The sequence below is a fragment of the Ambystoma mexicanum genome, chromosome 2p (genome assembly GCF_040938575.1).
Source record: "Ambystoma mexicanum isolate Mex_15411 chromosome 2p, UKY_AmexF1_1, whole genome shotgun sequence".
In the NCBI taxonomy this organism is placed as follows: Eukaryota; Metazoa; Chordata; class Amphibia; order Caudata; family Ambystomatidae; genus Ambystoma; species Ambystoma mexicanum.
Window position 1 is genome coordinate 1024007460 of NC_090923.1, and position 22026 is coordinate 1024029485.

General features: G+C 45.0%; 1 protein-coding gene across 1 annotated transcript in view; it reads right to left on the reverse strand.

The window, feature by feature from the left end:
• The window catches only part of KLC2 (kinesin light chain 2), an 854727-nt gene that overhangs the window by 17248 nt on the left and 815453 nt on the right, over window positions 1–22026 (reverse strand). The window contains exon 15 of the mRNA XM_069644886.1: window positions 6629–6686. Within this exon, the coding sequence (XP_069500987.1) occupies window positions 6629–6686 (58 nt within the window). The remainder of the gene's footprint in view (window positions 1–6628; window positions 6687–22026) is intronic.

Sequence of the window (22026 nt, forward strand, 5' to 3'; positions counted from 1 at the left end):
ACCATTAATTTGCTTATGCAGAGTAGTGTGCACCATTATTATCGCTATCTTCGGACATTCCCCAATCGGAAAATTCTCCTCCATTCCAAAGTATTGCACATTTCTGTGTCAATACAACAGAAACACATTATTTTTTCTGCCACCCATACAAAAAAATTACACACATAAGAAAAAATGAAGTTCACTTACTATTTTGGTGTAATTTGTATTTGTGATGTCATCTTTGATGTCCTGGGTGTTAGTCTTAGCGATGCACGTAGGTGGCGCGAGTTATGGTTGCTTAGCTTACCATAACTAGTGAATGTCATGGGATTTTCGGTTTTACTTTGAACCATAACATCCCTTTAATAAAGTTTTTTTTAACATATATATATATATACATATATATATATATGGCAGTGAACAAACACAAAAGGGCTACACATGTGATATCATCAGTGATGTCATAAATAACATTTGTGATGCCATCTTTCATGTCCTGGGTGTACTTTCAAATTCACTTTAAGGTCTTTCATTTAAAACATATAAAAATAAGCACAGTTTATAAGGGATTTGGACATTGAAAAGAATTAAACACTTCACAAACATGCTGTTAAGTAGGCGAAGTTTTCAATTTCTTCAGAGAAAAGAAACACATTGCAACTGGGTTTTTACATCTAATTTTCTTATGCAGCACACACACATTCAACTCAGCATTATTCTGTCTGAGCGCTGGAAATTGTTTGCAATCTGGCAGTAAGTATTCAGCTTTTGCTTGGAGTTTTCTCTGTGCAGCTGAAATTCATAAGTTGCCACTTTTATCCAGATTGTTCCTATATAACTGAAAACAAACTGTTGTTGGACTGACGTTTCATAAAATACATTTCTTAGCTGCTGTCAGCCAGTAAGGCCCGGTTTCTTCTGACTGCACTGGATGATCTGTGGTTTCAGCATACTTTTCATTTCAATAGTGCACTTAGAAAATGATGGAATTTAGCGCCAAAACAGCACTTTGAAGGTTGCAATTGATTGGGAAAGCTGCATTTTAAAAGGCATTTTCGATTTTTAGCCCACTTCTGTGGCCTTGCTTCATGTGACATGACAGCACCCACTGGCATTCTCCTGCAGTGAGTTCTGTTTTTACACCAACTTTGACAGTGTGTCAGGGTTCTGCAGCCTTTTGTGATTATTGAACCATGCACATTCTTGCAGATTGGGTGCGCACCGGGGTTAGCGCATCCATTTTTGGCTGATTCTTCCCCCCATTGGCAAAGTGGGGCGCATTGGCACGGGTAAAAATATCCCACAGAGCCTAGTAACATCGTTGTTTTGTTCTCCCCTGTTAACCTCCCTTGCCTTTTTGCGCTCTGAAACACTTGTGTACGAGCGCGATACAAATAAAATATCATATCATATATTCATTGTACCAACTCTTTCGAAACACACATACAAGTTCAGAAGAGATGTTAATCTTTCCATGTCATACAGTTCATAGGCTTGCAGGCCCATTCCATCCTTGATGGCTACCACTTCCACTTCCAGTGAATTGTTACGCAAACCCTTGCCGCCAGCAACAGATTGCTAGGTAGGCATATGGGACAGTTGAACATGATCGCCTTCCTGTGTCTCCAGGCCGAATAGCACCAGCAGCGGAGACTGCACCGTTGTAATCCCATCTATAGCCTTAAACCAGGCGAACACCTCCATCCAGCAGCCCTGAAGCTGGGTCAATCCTACCACATATGCCAATATGAGAAATCATTCCACACTCCCTCCAATGATAAGGGCTCACGTCTGGGTACATTTGAGAAAGTCTTTACAGCGTTAAGTGCCATTTAAACAGCAGCCAACAATTATGCATCTTATATTGTACTACCACTGAAGAGGAACAGACCGCCCTAAATATTAGTCGCCATAGGTCTGGGTTTTCATCTATACCTAATTCGCTGGACCATGTTGTTTGTGTAGTTGGAGTTCGTAAGTGTCACCGTGTTATGAGTGCAGTATATAGTTTAGAGATGAGGCACAGTGTAGATCTATGCGAGCTCAAGACCTGCTCAAACTGTGTTAAGGGACGTTTCAGGTCTCCCACCCACCTCTTACACAATAACGTTCCCTTCAGTTATAAATATGCCAAGTTAGCAATGCCCATGGCATCCTCTAGTTCTGCCTTCGTTAAAAACTTGCGCCTCCCTCCATAACTGCCCCACCCTAACTAGACCCTCCTCATAATGTGCCTGGAACTGCAAGGGCTCAGCAATTGTGTCCCTAATAGGTGGGGCCACCAAACAATTAAGCAGAGAGGGCCAGGTTGTAATTCCCTGCATATCCCAGGCCTTTTTCCATAAATGCAGTAGAGTCCTCTGGACCGGATGTGTCTGGATTTTGCGTGACAACAAGCTCCTGGGGACTCTCAGCCATACATGCAGGGAAACGGGAGCGAATATCTCCTTTTCCACGGTCACCCACTGTTTCTCCATATTTTCCCTCAAATTATCTAATATTATTCGGGATTGGGCTGCTCGATAATAGTCGCACAAATCTTAAAGAGAATAATCTTAAAGCCTGAGAGCCTGCTATATTCGGCGATTTGCATGATCAAAGTGGGTATGAACCGTGTCGGGTTTACAATATATGCCGGAATGTTGTCTGCATACAGGGCAAGTTTATACTCCCTGCCGCAGACCTCCAGGTCCTGGATCAGATTATTCAAGCAAACCGCATTTGCTAAGGGTTCCAAGGTCAGGGCAAAGATCAGGGGGGGACAAAGGACATCCCCGCCGCGTACCATGACTCAAGTGGAACTTCTCGGATGCTATCCCATTAACAATCACCTTGGCACCAACATGTCGGTACAACGAGCACCTGCGCACCATCTCGCCCCCAGATCCGGCCTTTTCAGAATTTCTTCCATGAAAGCCCACTCCAAACGATCAAACGTTTTTTTCTGCATCGCTCGACAACAGTAGTGGGTCCTGCGCTGTTCTACTCGCACCTGCCATCAATTCAAGGGTCTTGCAAATGTTCTCAGCCCCTTGGTGTCCCCTTCTAAAGCCTACTTATGCAGCAGCTTTGGAAGGACAGTGGTAAGACTGGCCACAAGGACGCTGGAAAAAATGTTGGAACCTCTGTTGATCAAAGAAATAGGGCGGTAAGAACCGCAGTCCAGGGGGACCCTACCCTCTTTTGGAAGGACTATAATTCTAGCCTGTGTGAAAGAGCTGGGGCTGTACCGCCCTCTAGTAGTTTGTCAAAGAGCCCAGTCAGGAAGGGTAACGGTAGCGATCCATACCTCTTGTAAAAGGTGGGAGTGTTACGCTCACCTGGTTCCATGGGGGTGCCACCCAGCAATCAGTGTCCAGGTATCCCTCCCTGCGATGCCCAGTAGTGACCAGTGGAAGAATCCTGCCAGAAATACAGGTAAACAATGTTTAGGACCGGGTAACTGGGATTAACAGCCTCCCACCACCCAGTATGTCTGCGGTCCCTCTGGGCTTCCTCTCACCTTTTTCTTGATGTTGGTGGGTTCTCCGTCCTGCTGTCTCGGCAGAGGCGCGTGGTGCTTTTCGGGCAATGGCGGTCGAGTTACTTCACTGATGCCAGCCCGACGTGAGTCTTTCAGGTAGGTTTTATTGCTATGATGTTTTGCTGTCCTAGCATGCCTTTCTGGAATTAACTATGTCTTTTTTCTCTTCCTTAGGTACATGGAAGTCCAATTTGTGGCAAAGATTGGATTTGGGGTTTGCTGGTAAGTATTAGCGTTTTTGGAGCACCTAGACGCGGCGAGTTGGCGCTTAACGCAGTGCTAAGGTACCTTGCCTTTGCTAACCTGTTATCTTTTGTTTTCACAGGTTGCGGTGCTCCGCCGGAGTGTAGAATTCCAGAGATGTTGCGGAATGAAGTGCGAGTGGGAAGGTAAGCCTTTTGGCAGAGTTCGTTAACTGTGTAAAATGTCTAAAGCCTTGTCTTTCCCTTTCTGCAGGTCCGTCGATCCGAAGGAGCGCTGGTTCCAGGATGCCGGTCGGAAGAGGTGAGGACCGCTAATGATGGAATTCAGGTAAGCTGCAACCTTTTCTAACAATGTCTTCTTTCTTTTTCTGCAGATGCTGTTTAACCGAGGTTCGTGGCTGAAGCTGAACGCGGTGAGCGTCACGTTTCAGTATTGCAAACTAATGCGAAGCGTGTCAGTCCAGTCGGGCGTGGTTTAAATAGCTTCAAGAAAGAAGTCCAGGTAAAAGAGTTCCAAGGTGCCACACCCAAACCATCCTTTGGCAAGCCAGGTTCCAAGAAGCCTGATTCTGTGGATGCTACCACATGGAATGACAGTAACAAAAAGTAGTTCCCAAGCACAAACTTCACTATTAAGTATGAGCCTGGCGCCAAAGGCGCCAGGACTGGCCCCAAGAAGGCCTCGGTTGGGATTTAGGGGTGACTGGGGTAAAGGCTCCCCCTGGCCCATGGGTAGGCCAGGGGGGCTTCGGGGTGAGGGTCGTGACAGGGAGCTAATTTGTCCTGTCTTGGGGCAGACCCAGGTCTTAGTTTCGAAGTAGCCAGGAAAATCTCCTCCCACTTATCGAAGCATTTAAGGCTGCTTTGTCTGCCTCCGATAAACTTGGAAACATAAAGCCCCTTATATATTCATGTATCTTGCTTTCAGACCCTGCGTATTCCGCTGTATATAACTGCAAATAATATTATAAGAAACGCTTTGAAATGTCCACAGGCCGTTTAAGTGTAATGCACCCTTCGTCATGTATTCCATAAACCGCCCGCTCGGCTCTCTGCTTTCAAAGGCATGCCGCTAGAAATGTGTGAGCCTTGTCGACGTTTTCATAATATTTTTGCTTCAAAAAGCACATTTGGGACAGTGCTTTCCCCTTCCAGATCTCTCCCAATTCACGTCTTAATTCCCAAACCTCTACAAGCAGTGGTTCTGCTCGATCCAGTTCGTCCCGTAGCTCACTTTCTCTCATACCTATTAAATGCCTCCAATATTGAAGTGGGATCTTACCTTTGTCATTCACCTTAAAATATTCCCCGATCTCTTTAAGCAAAAAATAGTTAAAAACCTGGTCTCTAAAGAGCATATCATTATAGGCCCATATACGGTCAGTCTGCCGCAACTATTTGGAGTTCCTGTTCCGCTTCTGGTGGGTTTGGTGGATGTCATGTAGAATTTGTGGGATATGTAGGGTGGAGCATCCTTAGATAGACATCGGTGCATGATGAAGAGGGTTTTGAATAGAATCCGTTCACGGATGGGAAGCCAGTGGGCTTTTTTCTGTGTCGCAGCAATATGTTCGATTTGGGGATGTTGAGGGCTGCTCTGAGTGCATTATTCTGATTAGTTTGCATTTTCTGGATGTTGGGCATTGCAATAGTCGAGCCTTGATCCTACAGTGGCTCGGGCAATAGTGAGGCAGCTGTCTGGGGAGAGGAAGGGTCTGGAAGCATATATTTACTATGCAGCAGTATGCCGGTTTTCCACCCATTTGCTACTTCCAGGGCCTCGCTATAGAACTGAAATTGGTGCCGGTTGGGAGCGTACAGTGCACACAATGTTACTGCCAGGTCGCCAATCCTTCGATTGCCGATAAATGTCCCTTCATTCCCTTTTTGACCTTTTGAACCCTCAAACCGAATTACTATCACTACTCCTGCTTTTTTCACCAGGCTAGAGGACTAGTGGACCGATCCCAGATTCCTGCACAGAAGCGTATATTTCCCTCCCACATTTTGTTTCATTTATGAACAAGATCTCAACCCCTGACTGCTGGAATTCACGGACAACCATCGATCGCTTCTGCGAGGAGTTGAGACCTTCACATTTAGGGACCCCAAACTCACTCCTTTACCATGCGATGCAATGGAGAAGGTCAGCATCATGCTCAAGTTTGCACCCCCTGAAGGCCCACCCCACCTTTGGAGGAAATTCAAAATCTCTAGACCCCATGTTGTCCAATTACTCATCCACCATTTCCCCCTCCTTTCCTTAACAAGCTTACACAACCTGGGAACCCCTTGTGTGCTACTCCCCCTGACCCCACCCCAAACCAGTGGGAAGAGGAAAACCACCCCATTGAATTGTGTATACCCTTACCGAAAATAAAAGCAATCACAAGAATGCCCCTTGCCCATGGCAATACTCATTCAGTAATAAGACAGCAGGCAACAATCTCCTGAAAAGTTGAAGAGGGAGACTCAACCAGAGAAACAAAAGCGAAAGATTACAATGGGCTGGGACGGCTGTTTTTGGGTCGTAAAACACCCCTCCGCCCCCCAAGTTTTGTTTATGTCACACTTCTGGATTATCCTGCATATAAGATCAGATACAATAGAGCTCACTGCACTTCATCAAAATGTCTGTATGCTGAATGTCCAATGATGGCCTTTGAAAGGCGAGCCACAGAATTTGTGCATTGTTATGACGCAGGTATTTAATCCCTTTCTGTGTCTGCTTGCAATGCAGAAGCCAGAATCTATGGTGGCTCGATACAGGACAGTCTGCTTAAGTATTCCTCATTCTCCAGATGCATGTCACAATCTACAGCTTCTATGACCTGCTTTGATACAAGTGTGCTAATGCCTGTGGGCAAGAACAAAGCAAAATAACTTACTACCCCTATCCTTCAACCACTAAACTACCCACCTGTACACATTCTTCTGCGCTCTTGTTCAGAAAGTTCAAGGAGCTGGCGCGTTTCATCCTAAAAGACAATGACAAAAAAGATACAATGTTAGCCAACTAGAGACAGACTGCACGTGCCTAAATTTCAGCCCCATTTTTGTTCAACTCAAGTACAAGTTGCTGAACTATCTAGGCAAACATAATTAGAGAACATGTTAAAATTCAGAGACTCAGATTTTCTATGAGGGACAGTTGGTAACATAAATCAGCATTTTCAAGACATCTGTTAAAAAAAAGTATACTCAAATTTATATATGATATAATGAAGAATGAAGCATATATATTTTACAGCACTTTTAAATTTAATAGGATGAAATTAGCATATCAAGGAAACATCAAAAATATACATAATGAATAAATATTCTAGCAAGTGAGACCACTTTCATATTCTGAGTTGATTGTGCTAACAACTGAAAATAATAGGATTAATACTGAAAATGATATATACGGAAATCAATTTAGTAAATATTGAGATACTTGTGACATAATAAAATATGCATAAATCTTACACTAAAATACAGTTTGACAACCAAAAAACAACCTACTTATTACTAACTGAATTCTACATACTATAGAAAGAAAAATGAACATTCTACTCTCAAACCAAATACGTGTTTTAAAGAATGAGCTGAATAAGGCATAGAATGAAACTGTCAAGTGAAAAGAACAAGTTACTTACCAATTGTAACATTCTTTCGATTGGATGTTCCTCCCACGTATTCCTCATCTTAGCTATCTTGTCTCCCAGCTTTCCTGCTTCGGACATGTTTTTTCACAAGAGGGTGCTGTGTTCGAGGCCGTGGAGTCGTAGTCCCTCGAGGGAGGAACATCCAATCAGAAGAACATTACAGTTGGTAAGTAACTTGTTCTTCGATTTGGATTGTGTCCTCCCACGTATTCCTCATCTTGGATAGGCTCCCAAAGCAGTAATAACTTGGAGGCGGGAGTACCAGAAAATTTAATTATGGAATGAATGAAGGGCAGCTTGATATGAAGTAGAGTCCAAGCAGTAGTGCTTCACAAAGGTGTGCATTGACGACCAGGTGGCCGCAGCACAAATATCCTGCACCGGGACACCCCCCTGAAGAGCTGTGATCCATCTGCATAGGGTTTGTTTAGACAATCCAAGTCCCAATTTGTGTCCAGTATACCCAACAAATAGTTGGTCACATTGTCTAAGATTTGCCGATCTGGAAATGTAGAAACTGAGTGCCCTTTTTGGGTCCAGTCTATGCAGCCTTTCCTCTTCCTTACTAGCATGAGGTGGAGGATAAAAAGAAGGTAAGGTAATTTTCTGTGACAGATGGAAATCAGATTATTTTAGGCAAGAAAGATGGTTTGACTTTTAGAATAACTTTGTCTCTATGGAAAATGGTGGGAGGAGGCTTACAAGAAAGTGCCTGCAACTCACTTACCCTGCGGGCTGATGTTATAGCCACCAACAAAATTATTTTAAGAGTGAGAAGTCTTAATGGGCCAGAAGGTAAAGGTTCGAAAGGGGCACACAAGAGAAATGTTAACACTAAATTCAAATCCCAGATGGGCACCTGACAAGGTGTCGGAGGGTACACATTTGTTAGCCCTTTCAAGAATTGAATGACTAAGGGCATTTTAAAATAGCACACCTCTCCCGACGAACGCTTCAAGATGGATAGCACTGCCAGATATCCTTCTATAGTGCCAACTTAGAGCCCCAAATTGGCCAAGTGTAAAAGGAAAGAAAGTACTGTTGGAGTATTACATAAAAATGGATCCACATTCCTATCCCTGCACCAGAACTTGTTCCAACGACACCGGTACATGGATTTTGTTGCTGGCCTTCTGGCCGAAAGCAAAAACTCCATTACATCATCCGGGAGGTCCCAATCCTTATATCTTAGCCTCTCAGAAACCATGCTTGAAGACTGAGTGTCTTGACCTCTGGATGAAGAATCCGACCTTCCTCTTGCGAGAGAAGATCCTCTCTTTTGGAAGACGTATTGGAGGGCAGATGGACATGTCCAGAAGGTCCGGGTACCACGTCCTCCTGACCCAATCCGGGGCAATTACGATCATGGTTTTCCTTAACTTTCCCAACCTCCTGATTGCCTGAGGAATCACGGTGACTGGAGGAAATGTGTAGAGGAGTGGAAAAACCCAGTGCACCAGGAACGCGTCTCCTAGAGCTCCTCTTGGAGGAAATTCCCTTGAGCAGTACAGTTCGCACTTCCGGTTGCCACCGGTCGCAAACAGATCCACTTGAGGGGTTCCCCAAAGGGCAAAGATCCCTTGAAGGACTTTCTGAGCTAGCTCCCATTCGTGGGAGACTGTGCGCTGCCTTCTCAGAGCATCCACCGCTGTGTTCAGCTCTCCGGCTAGGTTAACTGTCGATAGAGAGATTCCTTCTTTCATTGCCCAGAACCAGAGCTGCATTGCCTATCTGCACAGTGGCTACGCCTCTTCTCTTGTTGAGGTAGTACATGGCCACTGTGTTGTCCGTCATTATCGGGACATTCTTTCCCTGTACAGCGAGCAGAAAGGCCTTCAGTGCTAGTCTCATTGGCCTCAGGTCCAAAAGGTTGATGTGTAGTTTGGACTCTGATGGAGACCGATGACCGCTGATTGTCAGATCGTTGGTGTGGGATCCCCATCCCGCGAGTGAGGTGTTTGTCACTACCGTTATCTCTGGCCATGGTTGCCAAAAAGGTTCCCCCTTGAGGATATTTTCCTTGCAAGCCCACCATTGGAGATCTTGAGTCCCTTTGGCCGGAATCTGACATCTCCCCCGAAAATTCGGACATCGAGTCCTGAGGGCCCATTGAGGGGATTCTCATCCTCAATCTGGCCTCTGGCACCAGAAAAATGCAGGATGCCATGAGGCCTAGCAACCTTAGAAAGTCAAATGCTGGTACATGTTGGGCATTTTGAAAGTTTATCTTCAGAATGTGGTGGGCTCTCTCCTCAGGAGGCGAGGCTTTCCCTGAGCAGGTATCCAGGACTGCTGAGATGAATTGGAGTCTTTGGCTTGGAATCATTTGTGACTTCTTGTAATTGAGGGAGAAGCCCAGTCTGTGTAAGAAGTGGCAGGTCAATGCCAGATGTTCCTGGGCTCATTCGGGTGAACTTGCCCTGATTAGCCAATCGTCCAGATACGTAGATGTGAATCCCCCTCCTCCGGATACTCGCTGCCACCACCGCCATCAGTGTGGTGGAAACCCTCAGGCGGAGGTCAGCCCAAATGGTAGAACCTGAAACTGATAATGAGAACCACCAATTGCGAACCTCAGGTACTTTCTGTGCTTGAGATGGATTGGTACATGAAAGTAAGCATCCTGAAGGTCCAATGAAACCAGCCAGTCCTGAAGCCGAAGAGCCTGAAGGATCTGAGAAAGGGTCACCATCTTGAACGTGTCCTTCCTGAGGAATTAGTTCAAATTTCTTAAGTCCAAGATGGGTCTCAATCCTCCGTCCTTTTTGGGTATGAGAAAATAAGGGGAGTACCAACCCCTGTTCCTTTCCGCTACATGTATATGTTCTACTGCATGGAGTTGGCTCCTGGTGGATGATTTTGAGGTCTTTGAAGAAAAGGAAGGCAGTAGCCATGGGTCACTATCTCTAGTGCCCATGCATCTGACGTAATACCCCGCCATTCATCCAGATACCGAGTGATTCTGCCTCTCACCGGGGTCTTGTCGGTGAAGACCTCAAAAAGGCTTTGCAGCAGCTGCAGCAGTGGCTGAGGAGGTAGTACCACTGCTGGGACTGATCTAGCACCTCGCCCTTTTCCACCACGAAAAGGTTTTCTCCGTTGGCCTCTTTGACTGGCCTGCCCCCTCCCTTTTCCAAAAGAGTAGAAACGAAAGGGGCAACTCCTCCAGGAAGATGAGCCTGCGTAAGAGTGTTGTTGAGGCTGTCTTATAGCGGCGCTAAGTGATTTTGCTGCCGCTTTTGAGGTCTGCAGCTTCTTCAAGCTCTCGTCCGCCTTGCTGCCAAACAACCTCAAGCCGTCAAAGGGCATATTGAGTAATCTAGACTGCACATCAGGTGCAAAGCCAGATTTCCTCAGCCATGCAAATCTGCGAAGGACCATGCTAGATGCAATCGACCTGCTTATACTATCAGCAGTGTCCAATCCTGACTGAAGGCATTCCTCCATAGCCTCTTTACCATCTTTTACTATCGCCAGGAAACCATCTGGTTCCTCACCTTCCGGGATGCGTTCAGGCGCTGATGTCATGCAGTCCCACAGGGTATATGTAAACCTTGCTCAAGTACAAGTTACATTAGTCGATTTAAGGGCCATGCTGCCCGAAGAAAAAACTTTCCTGCCCCAAGCATCAACTTTTTTTTATCATCCCTGTCCGGTGGTATTGATGGGTAAGCTGATTGCCTAGTGGAGGTTGCAGCTTGTACCACTAGACTTTCAGGGATGTTTAGAGAGGTATTCCGGATCTGATAAAGATGGCCTGTATTTTGGTACAAATTTCTTGTTTACTACTGGAACCGGACCAGGAGTATTCCAATTTACCATCACCCTCTTCTGAAGTGTTTTATGGAATGGAAGAACAGGATCTTTTAGAGGACCTTCACTCAGGATGTCCGTCATGTCATCCTGGTCGAAATTTGGCGAAGCTGCCTTCCAACCCATAAAATCAATGACCCTTCCCATGAGATTTCTATAACTAGGATCAGCATGATCTGTAGGGTCTGGTCACTCAAATTCTACTTCAGGAGAAGTGTCTAGGCCACTGGCATTTTAGAGACAGTCAATGATCTGTTATCTTGGAATTCGGATCCACTAGCTCTTCAGGGACCACTCTGGCTCCAAACCTAACTCCAGCTGAAGTAACATCCTCTTCAGACGAGTGTTCTTCAAAAATGGATGACATGGATCTGAAAAATTCCTGTCTGGGTTGAGGAAGGAAAGCTTTTTCAGGTAAAGAGGGTAGTATCGACTTAGGCATGGGCAATGGTGTTTGGGTATCGGGATTAAAGAATTCCTCGATAAAGATGTCGAAGGCGTTGATAAAGAAGACGCTGTCTTCGACGTTTTCGAAGGAGGCTTCGATACTGTTGAAGGAGGCTTCGATACAATCGAGGGTGTCGAAGCCACTTTGTTTCGACACTTAGATTTTCAACTAGATTCGTCCAAATCTTTTTGTCTTTTAGAAGACTTATAAGTTTCCTCCCCCACCGCCAGCTTACCTCTCTGTTCCCTAAGAGCATTATTGGACATGGCCTGACAGGAACCTCACTCGTCAACCCGATGGTCTGGACTGAGACACCAGAGGCAATTCCGATGGGGTCGGTTATTGACATTTTCTTACCACACTTCTGACATTTTTTTAAACCTGTCTTGGGTGTGGTGGGAGTAGATGATGAGGACATCTTCGAGAAGAAAATGGATGCCCGTTCGTGACACAAAGCAGTTGCTCGAAAAAACGGAACTGAGGTAACGGGCGCTGCTTGAGCCCTTTATGCAGCGGATGATGTCGAATGATTGACCGCGGCCCTCGAGGGACTACGACTCGCAGCCTCTAACACATCGTCCTCTGGTGAAAAAAAATTCCAAAGCAGCAAAGCTGGGAGACAAGATATCTAAGATGAGGAATACGTGGGAGGACACAATCCATTCGAAATATAATTTCATAAAATGAGATTAATCATGAGTCACAGGACCCTGCACCTTCTGTGACTTAAGATGGATTTCTAGAATCTGGACCGGACAGATTTTAAGAGGCCACCCGATTTATAGTGAACAGGGAACTCTGAGAGGTTAGCCAAAACCCAATCAACGTAGCAACGGAGAGTACTCAAGGCCATTCCCAGGAGAGTGCAAGCGGGGTCGGGGGTCCACAATAAGTCCACACAGTGAAGCACACACAAATTAAAATTATACAGGTATGTATAAAAAGACAGTATTCATTCAAGGCCTCTAAAACACACTAGAAAATTAAACCAGCAGATGATACCATTGCATAACACTGAACAATAAACATATATACAGTCACCACAGGTTCTTAAAATGCATTTAATTACTTAAATCGAGAAAAGAGGTGGTAAGTGATGCAGTAAGGTGGAACCAAGTTACAAGAAATATTCCCTAGCTTCAGCAGTCAAACCCCTATGAAGAGGGGGGGGTCTAGGGCCCAAAAGTCCCAATGCTTCTCCCCAGAATGTATTTGATGCAGGTAAGGTACTTGTGTTGGAGATTGTTGGAGGGAAGAGATGCAACAAACAAAGTCACTGGTAAGTAAAAATGGTAAACAGTGATAATATTGCCATAAAGAATAAATATGCATAATACAGTGGTGAATATTTACTGAAAGACTTTAATATTTAAAAATAATTTCATTGACAATCTAATCATATATAATACATTAAAATATGTATAAAATGTAATAGTTCTTTTATTAATGTAGTTATTATTTAAATGTCTTATAGTGCCCATTTTCACCTCTGGAGGCGTTGAACAAATTCAATCCAATGTGGTTCCTTTTTTGTCCACTGGAGGCTTTCGCACTAGTTTTTGTTTCTGGTAACCCGCGCCTGCCATTTTCATTCTTCAGTGTTTCCATTGAAGGATCCAGGTGAAGACGTTCTCCCATTCATCATGTCCTTTGATTTTTTTGGGGAACTTTTTTTTTTCTCTTTTTCGGATGACTTTTTTTCCTGGATTCTTTACTTTTTCCCGAATATTTTTTCGGTAATCCGTTTTTGGATCACTGGATTTATTTCCAGATTACTTTTTGGAACTTTCATATTTTCCGATTGGTTTTCTTGGAAGTTTTTTTCTGTATCCCGTTTGGATCGCTGGATTACTTTTGGGAACTTGGGCTGCTTCACATTTTCAGATTTCTTTTTCTTGGAATCTTTGGAATGTTTTCTCTGGATACTGTGTTTGAATAGCTGGATTACTTTTTTATTTTTTATTATTAAGTGCATTTAGTTACAATAGTGAGCTTTTGCACTTTACTCAAAATACAGTAAAATAGAAAAACAATGTTGCACAATACATACAATCTCCTAAAACCATTAATTAAAATCCATTCTGATTCAAGATAAAATAAAATAGTTCCCCCATTAAGATTAATAAAAATCACCTTGATTCTATGATGGGAGTGGGAGATACTAGCTACCAATTGCCGAATATGAAAAGCAGCCACCGCCATCACTAGTGACTCAGCCCAAAAAATAGTGCTCCAGAATTGATCCGAAGTGGCAAGTGCAAATTTACTATACGCTTTGCCATAAATCGTACTAAGTGCCTCACACTGTGTCAAAATATGTTGTGCGGTTTCAACCTGCTTATCACAAAGTCTACGGAGTCTACCTCCACAAAGGATGCCCACCCAAGGCCCTGTATTTTCTAAAACTGGAAGAGTCTGTAATTGGACAGAAAGAAAGGATGAATCTGGTCAGGGCTGGTAGGCGTAATTTTAACAAATAAGTCTTAGGGCGACCAAGCGACAACACTTGGTGCGAGTATGACACAAACTTCCAAAACTGTCCAGCATCATAGAACCTAGACTTCTCCTGTATTTTGGCTAGATTAAAGTCCAACTGCGATTCGGGAAGCCTGGACACCCCTATGTAAATTAAATAGGACTTCACAGTTTTCTCTAGGTTCCTAGACCCACACACTTAGAAAATCTGGCAGTGTGAATTATAGTCTGGACCAACAAAGAGGGCACTCCAATGCACCCATAGTAGATTTTGGCCCAGAACTTGCACTCTGCTATTTTCCATAATGACCTTAAAGAAGGGAGGCCCAGTTCTAGCCTAATCGCCTCCACAGTGTCACGCCACTTCGGGGGAGACCGAGGTCCAGGGCGATCGCTCTCCCTTCTCCTTCCTGGCGGATCTACCCGCGCTTTCGCGTCTGGGGAGCCGCCAGGAGGAGAGCTTCAGGAACCGCTGTTGGTGGGCTACGGCGCATGCGCGGGAGACCACTGTCTCGGTTCCGCGCATGCGCCGTAGATCGGGCCTGTACATCGGGAAGGGCTTGCCTTCCAAGCCTCGTTTTGGGTCCGCCGGCGCTCGGAGGTGAAACGGCTTGCGTTTCAGGCCTCGCGGGCGCCGGCGGCCCATAAAAGGAAGCCGCAACAGAAGCTAATCTCGTCTCAACGCGGAAGCTTCGTTCGTGTTGCTCGCTCCTGGTTTCCTGTGATTCCAGCTTCCCGTTACCTTGCCTTGTCCTCTGCCTGCCTGGACACCCTTCCCTGCCTGGGTATCCTGTCCTACTTGCCCTGCATACAGCCTGCCTGGGTATCCTGTCCTACTTGCCCTGCCCACTGCCTGCCTGGGTATCCTGTCCTACTTGCCCTGCCTACAGCCTGCCTGGGTATCCTGTCCTACTTACCCTGCCTACAGCCTGCCTGGGTATCCTGTCCTACTTGCCCTGCCTACAGCCTGCCTGGGTATCCTGTCCTACTTACCCTGCCTTCAGCCTTCCTGGGTACCCTGTTCTACTTAGGGCCCTGTTGCTTGCTTACCCTTTTGTCTGCTTGGGGGTCCAGTTAGCTCTAGGTCTTTTGGGTCCCTCTGGTTCTAATTTCAGTTCCTTGGTTCCTTGTTCTTGCCCTGCGTCTCCCGGGTTCAAGGGTCCCCCTCTGATTTCCCCTGGGACCTTTAGCTCGTTCCCAATCTGGTTCCCCTTTTTCCAGTCTGACTCCGCCTGGTGCTTGGTGTTCCATCTTCATACCAGCTATCCGAAGTTAGCCTGCAGCTTGGTGCATCGACCTTCAACTTGGACCTCGCCTTGTTTCAACTCTTCAGACTGACCGTTGCCTCTCCTGTCTGTGCTTGCACAGTCCCATCGTCACGTTAATCGGGAGAGTGCTTTCCGTGGCGTTGGGAGTCTGCCATCCTCCACCCTGTGCCATTTGGGTGGTGGAGAGGCGGGTTCCCCAAGTCACACACTCATCAATCAGAAGACTGCAGTCTGGCGGCCCCAACAAGATCCACATCAAGGAAAACAGGTACGCAATCTTCACGAACATCTCAGCTTGACACACAGGTACTACGGTAGGGAGGTTCAAAAGCAACCGTAGAATTCTCCCCTCTAGCTTCAGCTTCCAGGCAACCGCCCTATTCAGAAAAACACTTTCATGGCATTTAATAGCGCCGGAATAATTGAGGACCTATAAGCTATAATTTTGGCCTCTATGGAACAACCAACAAGCGTGTCAATAATACTTCTAAGTGGAAGCCACTTACGCCACGCCTTATGTGGTATTCCACTCACCAAATAGGACGATGACATGATGAGTCTGATCCAGATACCCAGATATTTGTATTTGTGAATCTGTTCCAACTTGACACCCTCCAGCCACCAGTCAGATGATGGAGTACCATGGGCCCCCTTTCCGCATATCATTATTTTTGTTTTACCGGCATTAGGACCTAGAATAAGGTCGCTGGCATAAAGGTGGATGACCAGTAGGGAGCGCTGGAGTCCAATCCGAGTACGGTCAAGAATCACTGTGTCATCCGCATATGACAAGAGAGGAAAGCCTTCCCAGCCATACTGCGGTAGGTAATTATTCACAGACTTCAATACTAGTGGCAGCTCTCAGATATATAGATTAAAAAGGTAAGGGTGCTAGTGGGAAGCCCTGCTTTAGTCCTCGATTTGTAGGAAAATATCCCGACAGGTCACCTTCTTGAGATAGCCCGACTCCAACTTGGGTTTCACTGTCTAGGATCCTGATAAAATACAAAAGTGACGGGTCCAACATCACGCAACGTTTTGGGCTCAATATGCTCTCAAACGCGGTCGAAAAATCAACGAAACATAAATACAATGTCATCCCCAGATTTTATTTATTTGTTTATTTATTTGCATTTATAAAGCGCACAGAACTGCCCTGGGGCATCGTGGCGCTGTTACAGCAGACTTAGTCATAAACACAAGCATAGGAATGTGTTTACAGATGTAACCGAGTTACATAGTACATTTCACATTGGTAATAAACATTGAGCTTAAAGGTTATGCTATGCTGTGGATACAATGCAAGCATGAGAGTGAATGTGGCAGACTTTAGCGGAATAGGAGGGTTTTGAGGTTTTTACGGAAGGTATGGTATGATTTTTCGTTCCTTAGTGAGGTAGGTAGGGAGTTCCAGTTTTTTGGTGCGAGGTGTTGGAAGCTGGTTCCTCCCGCCCTGGATCTTTGAAACGTGGGGACATCAATCATGTTGGTGCGGTGAGCTCTGGTGGGTCTGATGGAGGCTTTCGGTGTGATTCTTTCTGCGAGATAGGGTGGGGCATCCAGGGATAGGCATCTGTGTGTGATGGTCATGGCTTTGAACAGTATGCGTTCCTTCACAGGTAGCCAGTGGGCATCTCTCCTTGCTTGCGAGATGTGTTCTCTTTTTGGAATGGACAGTGCTGCCCGGAGCGCATTGTTTTGCGTGATTTTGCAGATAGCACTGGGTATCAGAAATCAGAGTCAGGAGAGTGCAGATTGAGTGGGTAGTCGCACAGCCTTTCCTGAAACCCGTCTGCTGGTAGTTTAACAGATCCTTCTCCACAACCCAAACGGATAGTAGCTCCAATAATAAATAATATATTGGAGCTGCAATCCAGCATTGCTAGAAGTCTATAATTGGAAGTCTGGTTATGTGGCCCTTTCTTAAAAACAGGAATAAGAATTGAGTCTTCCCATGAATCAGGGATACACCCTGTTTCACAAATCTGCTGGTATAATTGATGGAGAAGCGGTGCCCACAGTGACGGGTCGCCCTTTAAAACCATATTGCAGAGAACATCAGTGCCAGCGGCACTAGAAGCCTTGGATTTGGTTATACTAGTCACCAGATCGGCCTCCATTATGTGGCAACTAACCAGTGTGTTACCCATGCTCTTTGGTTCCAAGGCCATGCTGGGTTTGTCCACACTCGTAAACACTCTGCCTTTGAAAAGACCCTACTGTCTCTCTGTGGTACCTACAATCTCCTTGTCCAGACCACCCACACCATGCCCACATTTGCAGGTCAAGAATGTCTTATGAATTTCCAGCCCGCATTATTCACTTGAATCGATGGCCCATCAGCCAGTTCTTATACCTCACCCTAGTCTGTGCTATAATTTCTGATTTTCTCTCCCGGTTAGCCAACCATTTCTCCTTATTCTGAGAACTATCGCATTTTACTCGCTCTTCTTTTTGGCTATTCCCAGATCATAACAGCAACCTGAGTTGGAGAAGTGGTTCCTTTTAAAAAGGTGCCCAGGGTCCATGGGTCCCAGTGAAGCTTGCAGCATGCCTAGGTACCTGTTGCAATGACGCATGATTTCATCTTCCTTTAAACCACAATTTCCCAGTAATTACATTTTGGGATGCTACCTACAGCCCATCACAGCCTATTTCCCTGTGAATTTGCGTGGGGTTGCAAACCAATCTTTCTCTAGGCTTTGGTTGAGGCCCTTTACAGTTATAAAGAGCACTGCATGGTCGCTGGCCGAGGTAGGCCTGATCTCAAACTCTGGATTATATTTGGTAAATCAGGCATTAGCAAAAATTAATTTCTGCGATTTCTGTAAAGGCCATTAGACCAAGTGTACTGCGCTCTCTCTTCAATGAGTAATAGAGGAGTGAGCTTGAACTCTGCCAATGCCCCCCTCCATTCCTTAGACCTAGCCCCCAGCAGACCATTCTTACCGGACTCTTCTTTGCATTGATATTTTTTTTAGCACAGTCTACATTAAAATCTCCTGCCAAAATAATAAGACTCTTAAGGAAATGGGTATGCCAGGCTCTGAAGGTCTTGACCACAGTGGCTATTAGCTTGGCCGTTAGGTCGCCAACAAAGTCGCTACTTGGCCCATTCCAAAATTCTCAATGTAGGCGGCAATTTTGATTAACCCTGTATGGATGTTGGATGTGATATTTGGTTATTTATAACGCGCTTAATACTCAGAGGTTTCTAAGCGCAGACCCAGGGATAGAACCTGTGTTGCTCTGTGTCGTCTTGCTTCCAAGGCGAGCACGTTGGCGCTAAGCTATCCTCCCAAGATTGTATCCAGTACTCTGTGGGAGACTGCACCAGCCTTGTTCTCTTGGCAATAATTAACCCAACCTTTGGTATAAGCATGTACTACACAAGTTGGTAGAGTGACTGAGGAGCCAGGCTTATCTCAAGAGGGCCAATGTGAGCTGTAGGGTTGTAACACAGAGTTTAACAGTGACAAGTATCCAAGTAAACTCTTACACTCAAGCTTTCTTGATTAAACTATTATTTAACAGTTTGAATAAGCCTTCTTTAGAAGGGAGCAATATATGTAAAAAAAGATACTTCAAAAATACACACTCTCAGTTTCAATAAATCAGTAGATACCCATTTGGGATGGCACACAGACACTTCCTACACCCTGGGGTGACAAATAACTAGGACACCATGGACTTCGATATATCATTGGCACATTTAGAGCAATACTGAGTTTGGTGTCAAAAGGAAAATAGTGAGGGAATAAAACAATGGTTAACAAATATTCTTAAGCAGGTAAGTACTTTTGAACCTCCAATGCAGAGTAAATTAACCCTTTCCCACCTACACAAGTTACAGAATGTGTGAATTTTGTTGAGGGATAGTTAAAGCACAAAGTCAGAGGATAGACGAGTCAGGGAGCCAGGCCAGCCAATTGAGTCTAGGGGAGCTGAAGCACTTCTTGAAGGTAAGTAAAAAGTCTTGCACAATGTTTTAGAAGTCTTTGTAGAACATGAAATCACTGTAGGGCTATAAAATGGGAGGCTTGCGAGGGGCAAAGCAGCAAGCAACTCTGAAAAAGCAACCAAGACAAGTTTCAACTGAGAGCTAGCAAGGCTACACAACAAGAGGCAAGTACCCCTTGGTTTTACAATACCTTAGGTCTGAAGAAATTGGTTCCAGCTGGCTTCTGTTCCTGTTGTAGGTCTGCAGATCCTGTTGTTCCTGTGCCTCAGTCGTGGGGACAAGAGGGAGGACGTCTAGGGACTCCTGCACTACGAATTCAAGGTCAGCGGCAGGAATGGGCAAACTTCAGATCAGCTGCACTTAGTGGTTTCAGCTTCTCACAAATAGCACCACTGCGGTTCTCGGATACCTTATGGACTTCCCTCGCATCTGGGGTCCAGTACTCTGTTGAGGTGGCTCAGGCTTGGTCAGTCCTGCTTCATGGGAGTTCAGAGGATCTTCCTGGAGCTCGGGTTTGTCTTAAAGACGACACACTCAATTCTGGTGCTCCTCTCCCTGGCAATCGGTTCCTGCAGCAGTAATGGAAGTACAGCCAGCTCTGAGAGGGTTTCCAGATGAATTTGTCTTCGGGTCGATTGGTCCCACCAACCCAAGGTGGGGAAGTCGTCCTTTGCAGGGCTTCTCTAGTCGTGGCGAATTCGGAATTTCAGCACAGCAGCAGGGCTTCACCGGGCAAACCAACGGTCCAGGAGTTGCAGCAGGCGTTGCTTCCAAGTTATTCTTCATATTCCTTCGTCCAGTGGTAGACTCTGCCTTACAAGCAAAAGACCTTGCCTTTTATGTAGGTTTCTCCCATTCATTTGCAGCGTAGCTGTCAATCACACAGCAGGGTGGCTGTCCTCCGAGGACACAGCCAGCCAATCACCTTTGGGTGCACTGCTGTAACCAAGGAGACTAAGCACAGGGGGTTTCTGGCACCTCCCTCACTTCCTGCCCTGCCAGACACGCTAGAGCCAGAGGCGGGCTTCACCAGTGAATCCCGCCAAAGACAGAACGAACAAAGGGACCAAACCTCGTATGACGCACAGAGTAAATCTCAAGACGGACCTTTCCAACAAGAAACAGCAAAAAAAGAACACCAGGGCCATTTTGACAAAATGGGGAGCCATGGGTGCATTACTGCAGCTGCAATTACAGCCCGCGGTAGAACCACTCAATGGTAGTAAAAAGTAAACCACTGTCACCAGCCATTAATTGTAGCAAGGGTAACATAAAAATGTTACATGAGAAACTAGATAAAGGGGATACTAAGTAACCCCTCCAGGTAATGTTCCCTCTAATTATCTTTCTTTAAGTGCGGAACAGGTTGCCTTTCATGCACACTTTTTTTTCCATGTGCACAATTGACTAACAAGGTAAGCCACTTTATGAGCATGAGTAGTTAGTGATCTGCCATCTATGAAGAGAGTTTGGAAAGGAATTGCTCCTTCCCAACCACTGCAATTCTTTATAGGTATGTGTAAAAGTTGCATTTCACAAAACATTTTCCAAATACAAAGGCTAAAAGAAATGTTTTGTATGTGATTATAAAGAGAACTCATCAACCAGTTGAAGACCTCGAGATATGCCACAGTAGCTAGCAAAAGTACTCATGTGCAGAGAAAATGGAGTGCTTTATGCCTCTGTAAAAACACTGCTGTGTTTTACAAAAAACATATCTATTTTCATAACTGATGTGGCTGTCAAAAATCAGACATGAAACAATATTTGCAGATGGTATAATGGCAACTTAAAACATGCCAATATGAGTTAATGTGCCACTTTAATGAAGTAACTCAAACATGCCTCATAATTTGCGTAAGGATGATAATTGCATCAGAATAACTGCATCACAGAATATGATTATCAAAATTGGTTGGCTTCTGCATAATATCCACATTATGTTGTCCTGTGAGTTACTCAAAATCAGCCCTATAGGTAAGAGACATATACACCATCCATTTTTACTCCCTATAAACAGAAACACTATTTCTGCCTGATCTCAAGATGACTTAAGAGCAAAGAACATCTTTTAATAAGCATAAAGTATCCCTGTTGGCAAAGCTAATTACTTTTACACTCCCTGAAAAATCATTTCACTCCAAGTAGGAAAAACATTCTTATCAGAGTCTTGCTTGTAACCCTGACATGGGAAGTACAATGGCAGTGTATATAATACAGTCTATTGTTTTACCCACCCTCCCTCACCACAGCCTAGACGGAATTCAACAAGAGCCTTACTGAGGCTTCTTATAGAGCCATGAAAAAAAAAATCACACATGTATGCCTTTTAGGTTAATAGCATCAATGCTCAGGGGTACAGCAGTTTGGGAGCCTTCTTCTGTAACTACGGATCTCTCTGTAATTCATTGTTAACAGTTAAACAAGATGCAGGGGGATGCTCAAGTCAACAAACACATGTTTATATTGAAATGCCCTAGAAGCTGAGCATAGAAAGAAATCAAAAGTGCAGTTCCCTAGACTGTTACTAGTTTCCTTTCCTTCAGCAAACACATATTCTGCACTGTACTGTTCTACCGAAACCGCTGACTTGGTTTATTAAAGTTACTGATTTGTTCATCACCCGCAAGGAGTGTTCTCCTCTGCCCGTTCACCCATACCGCCGCCGACCCCTGTACTAGTTGACGGGGAACTGTAAAATGTGAG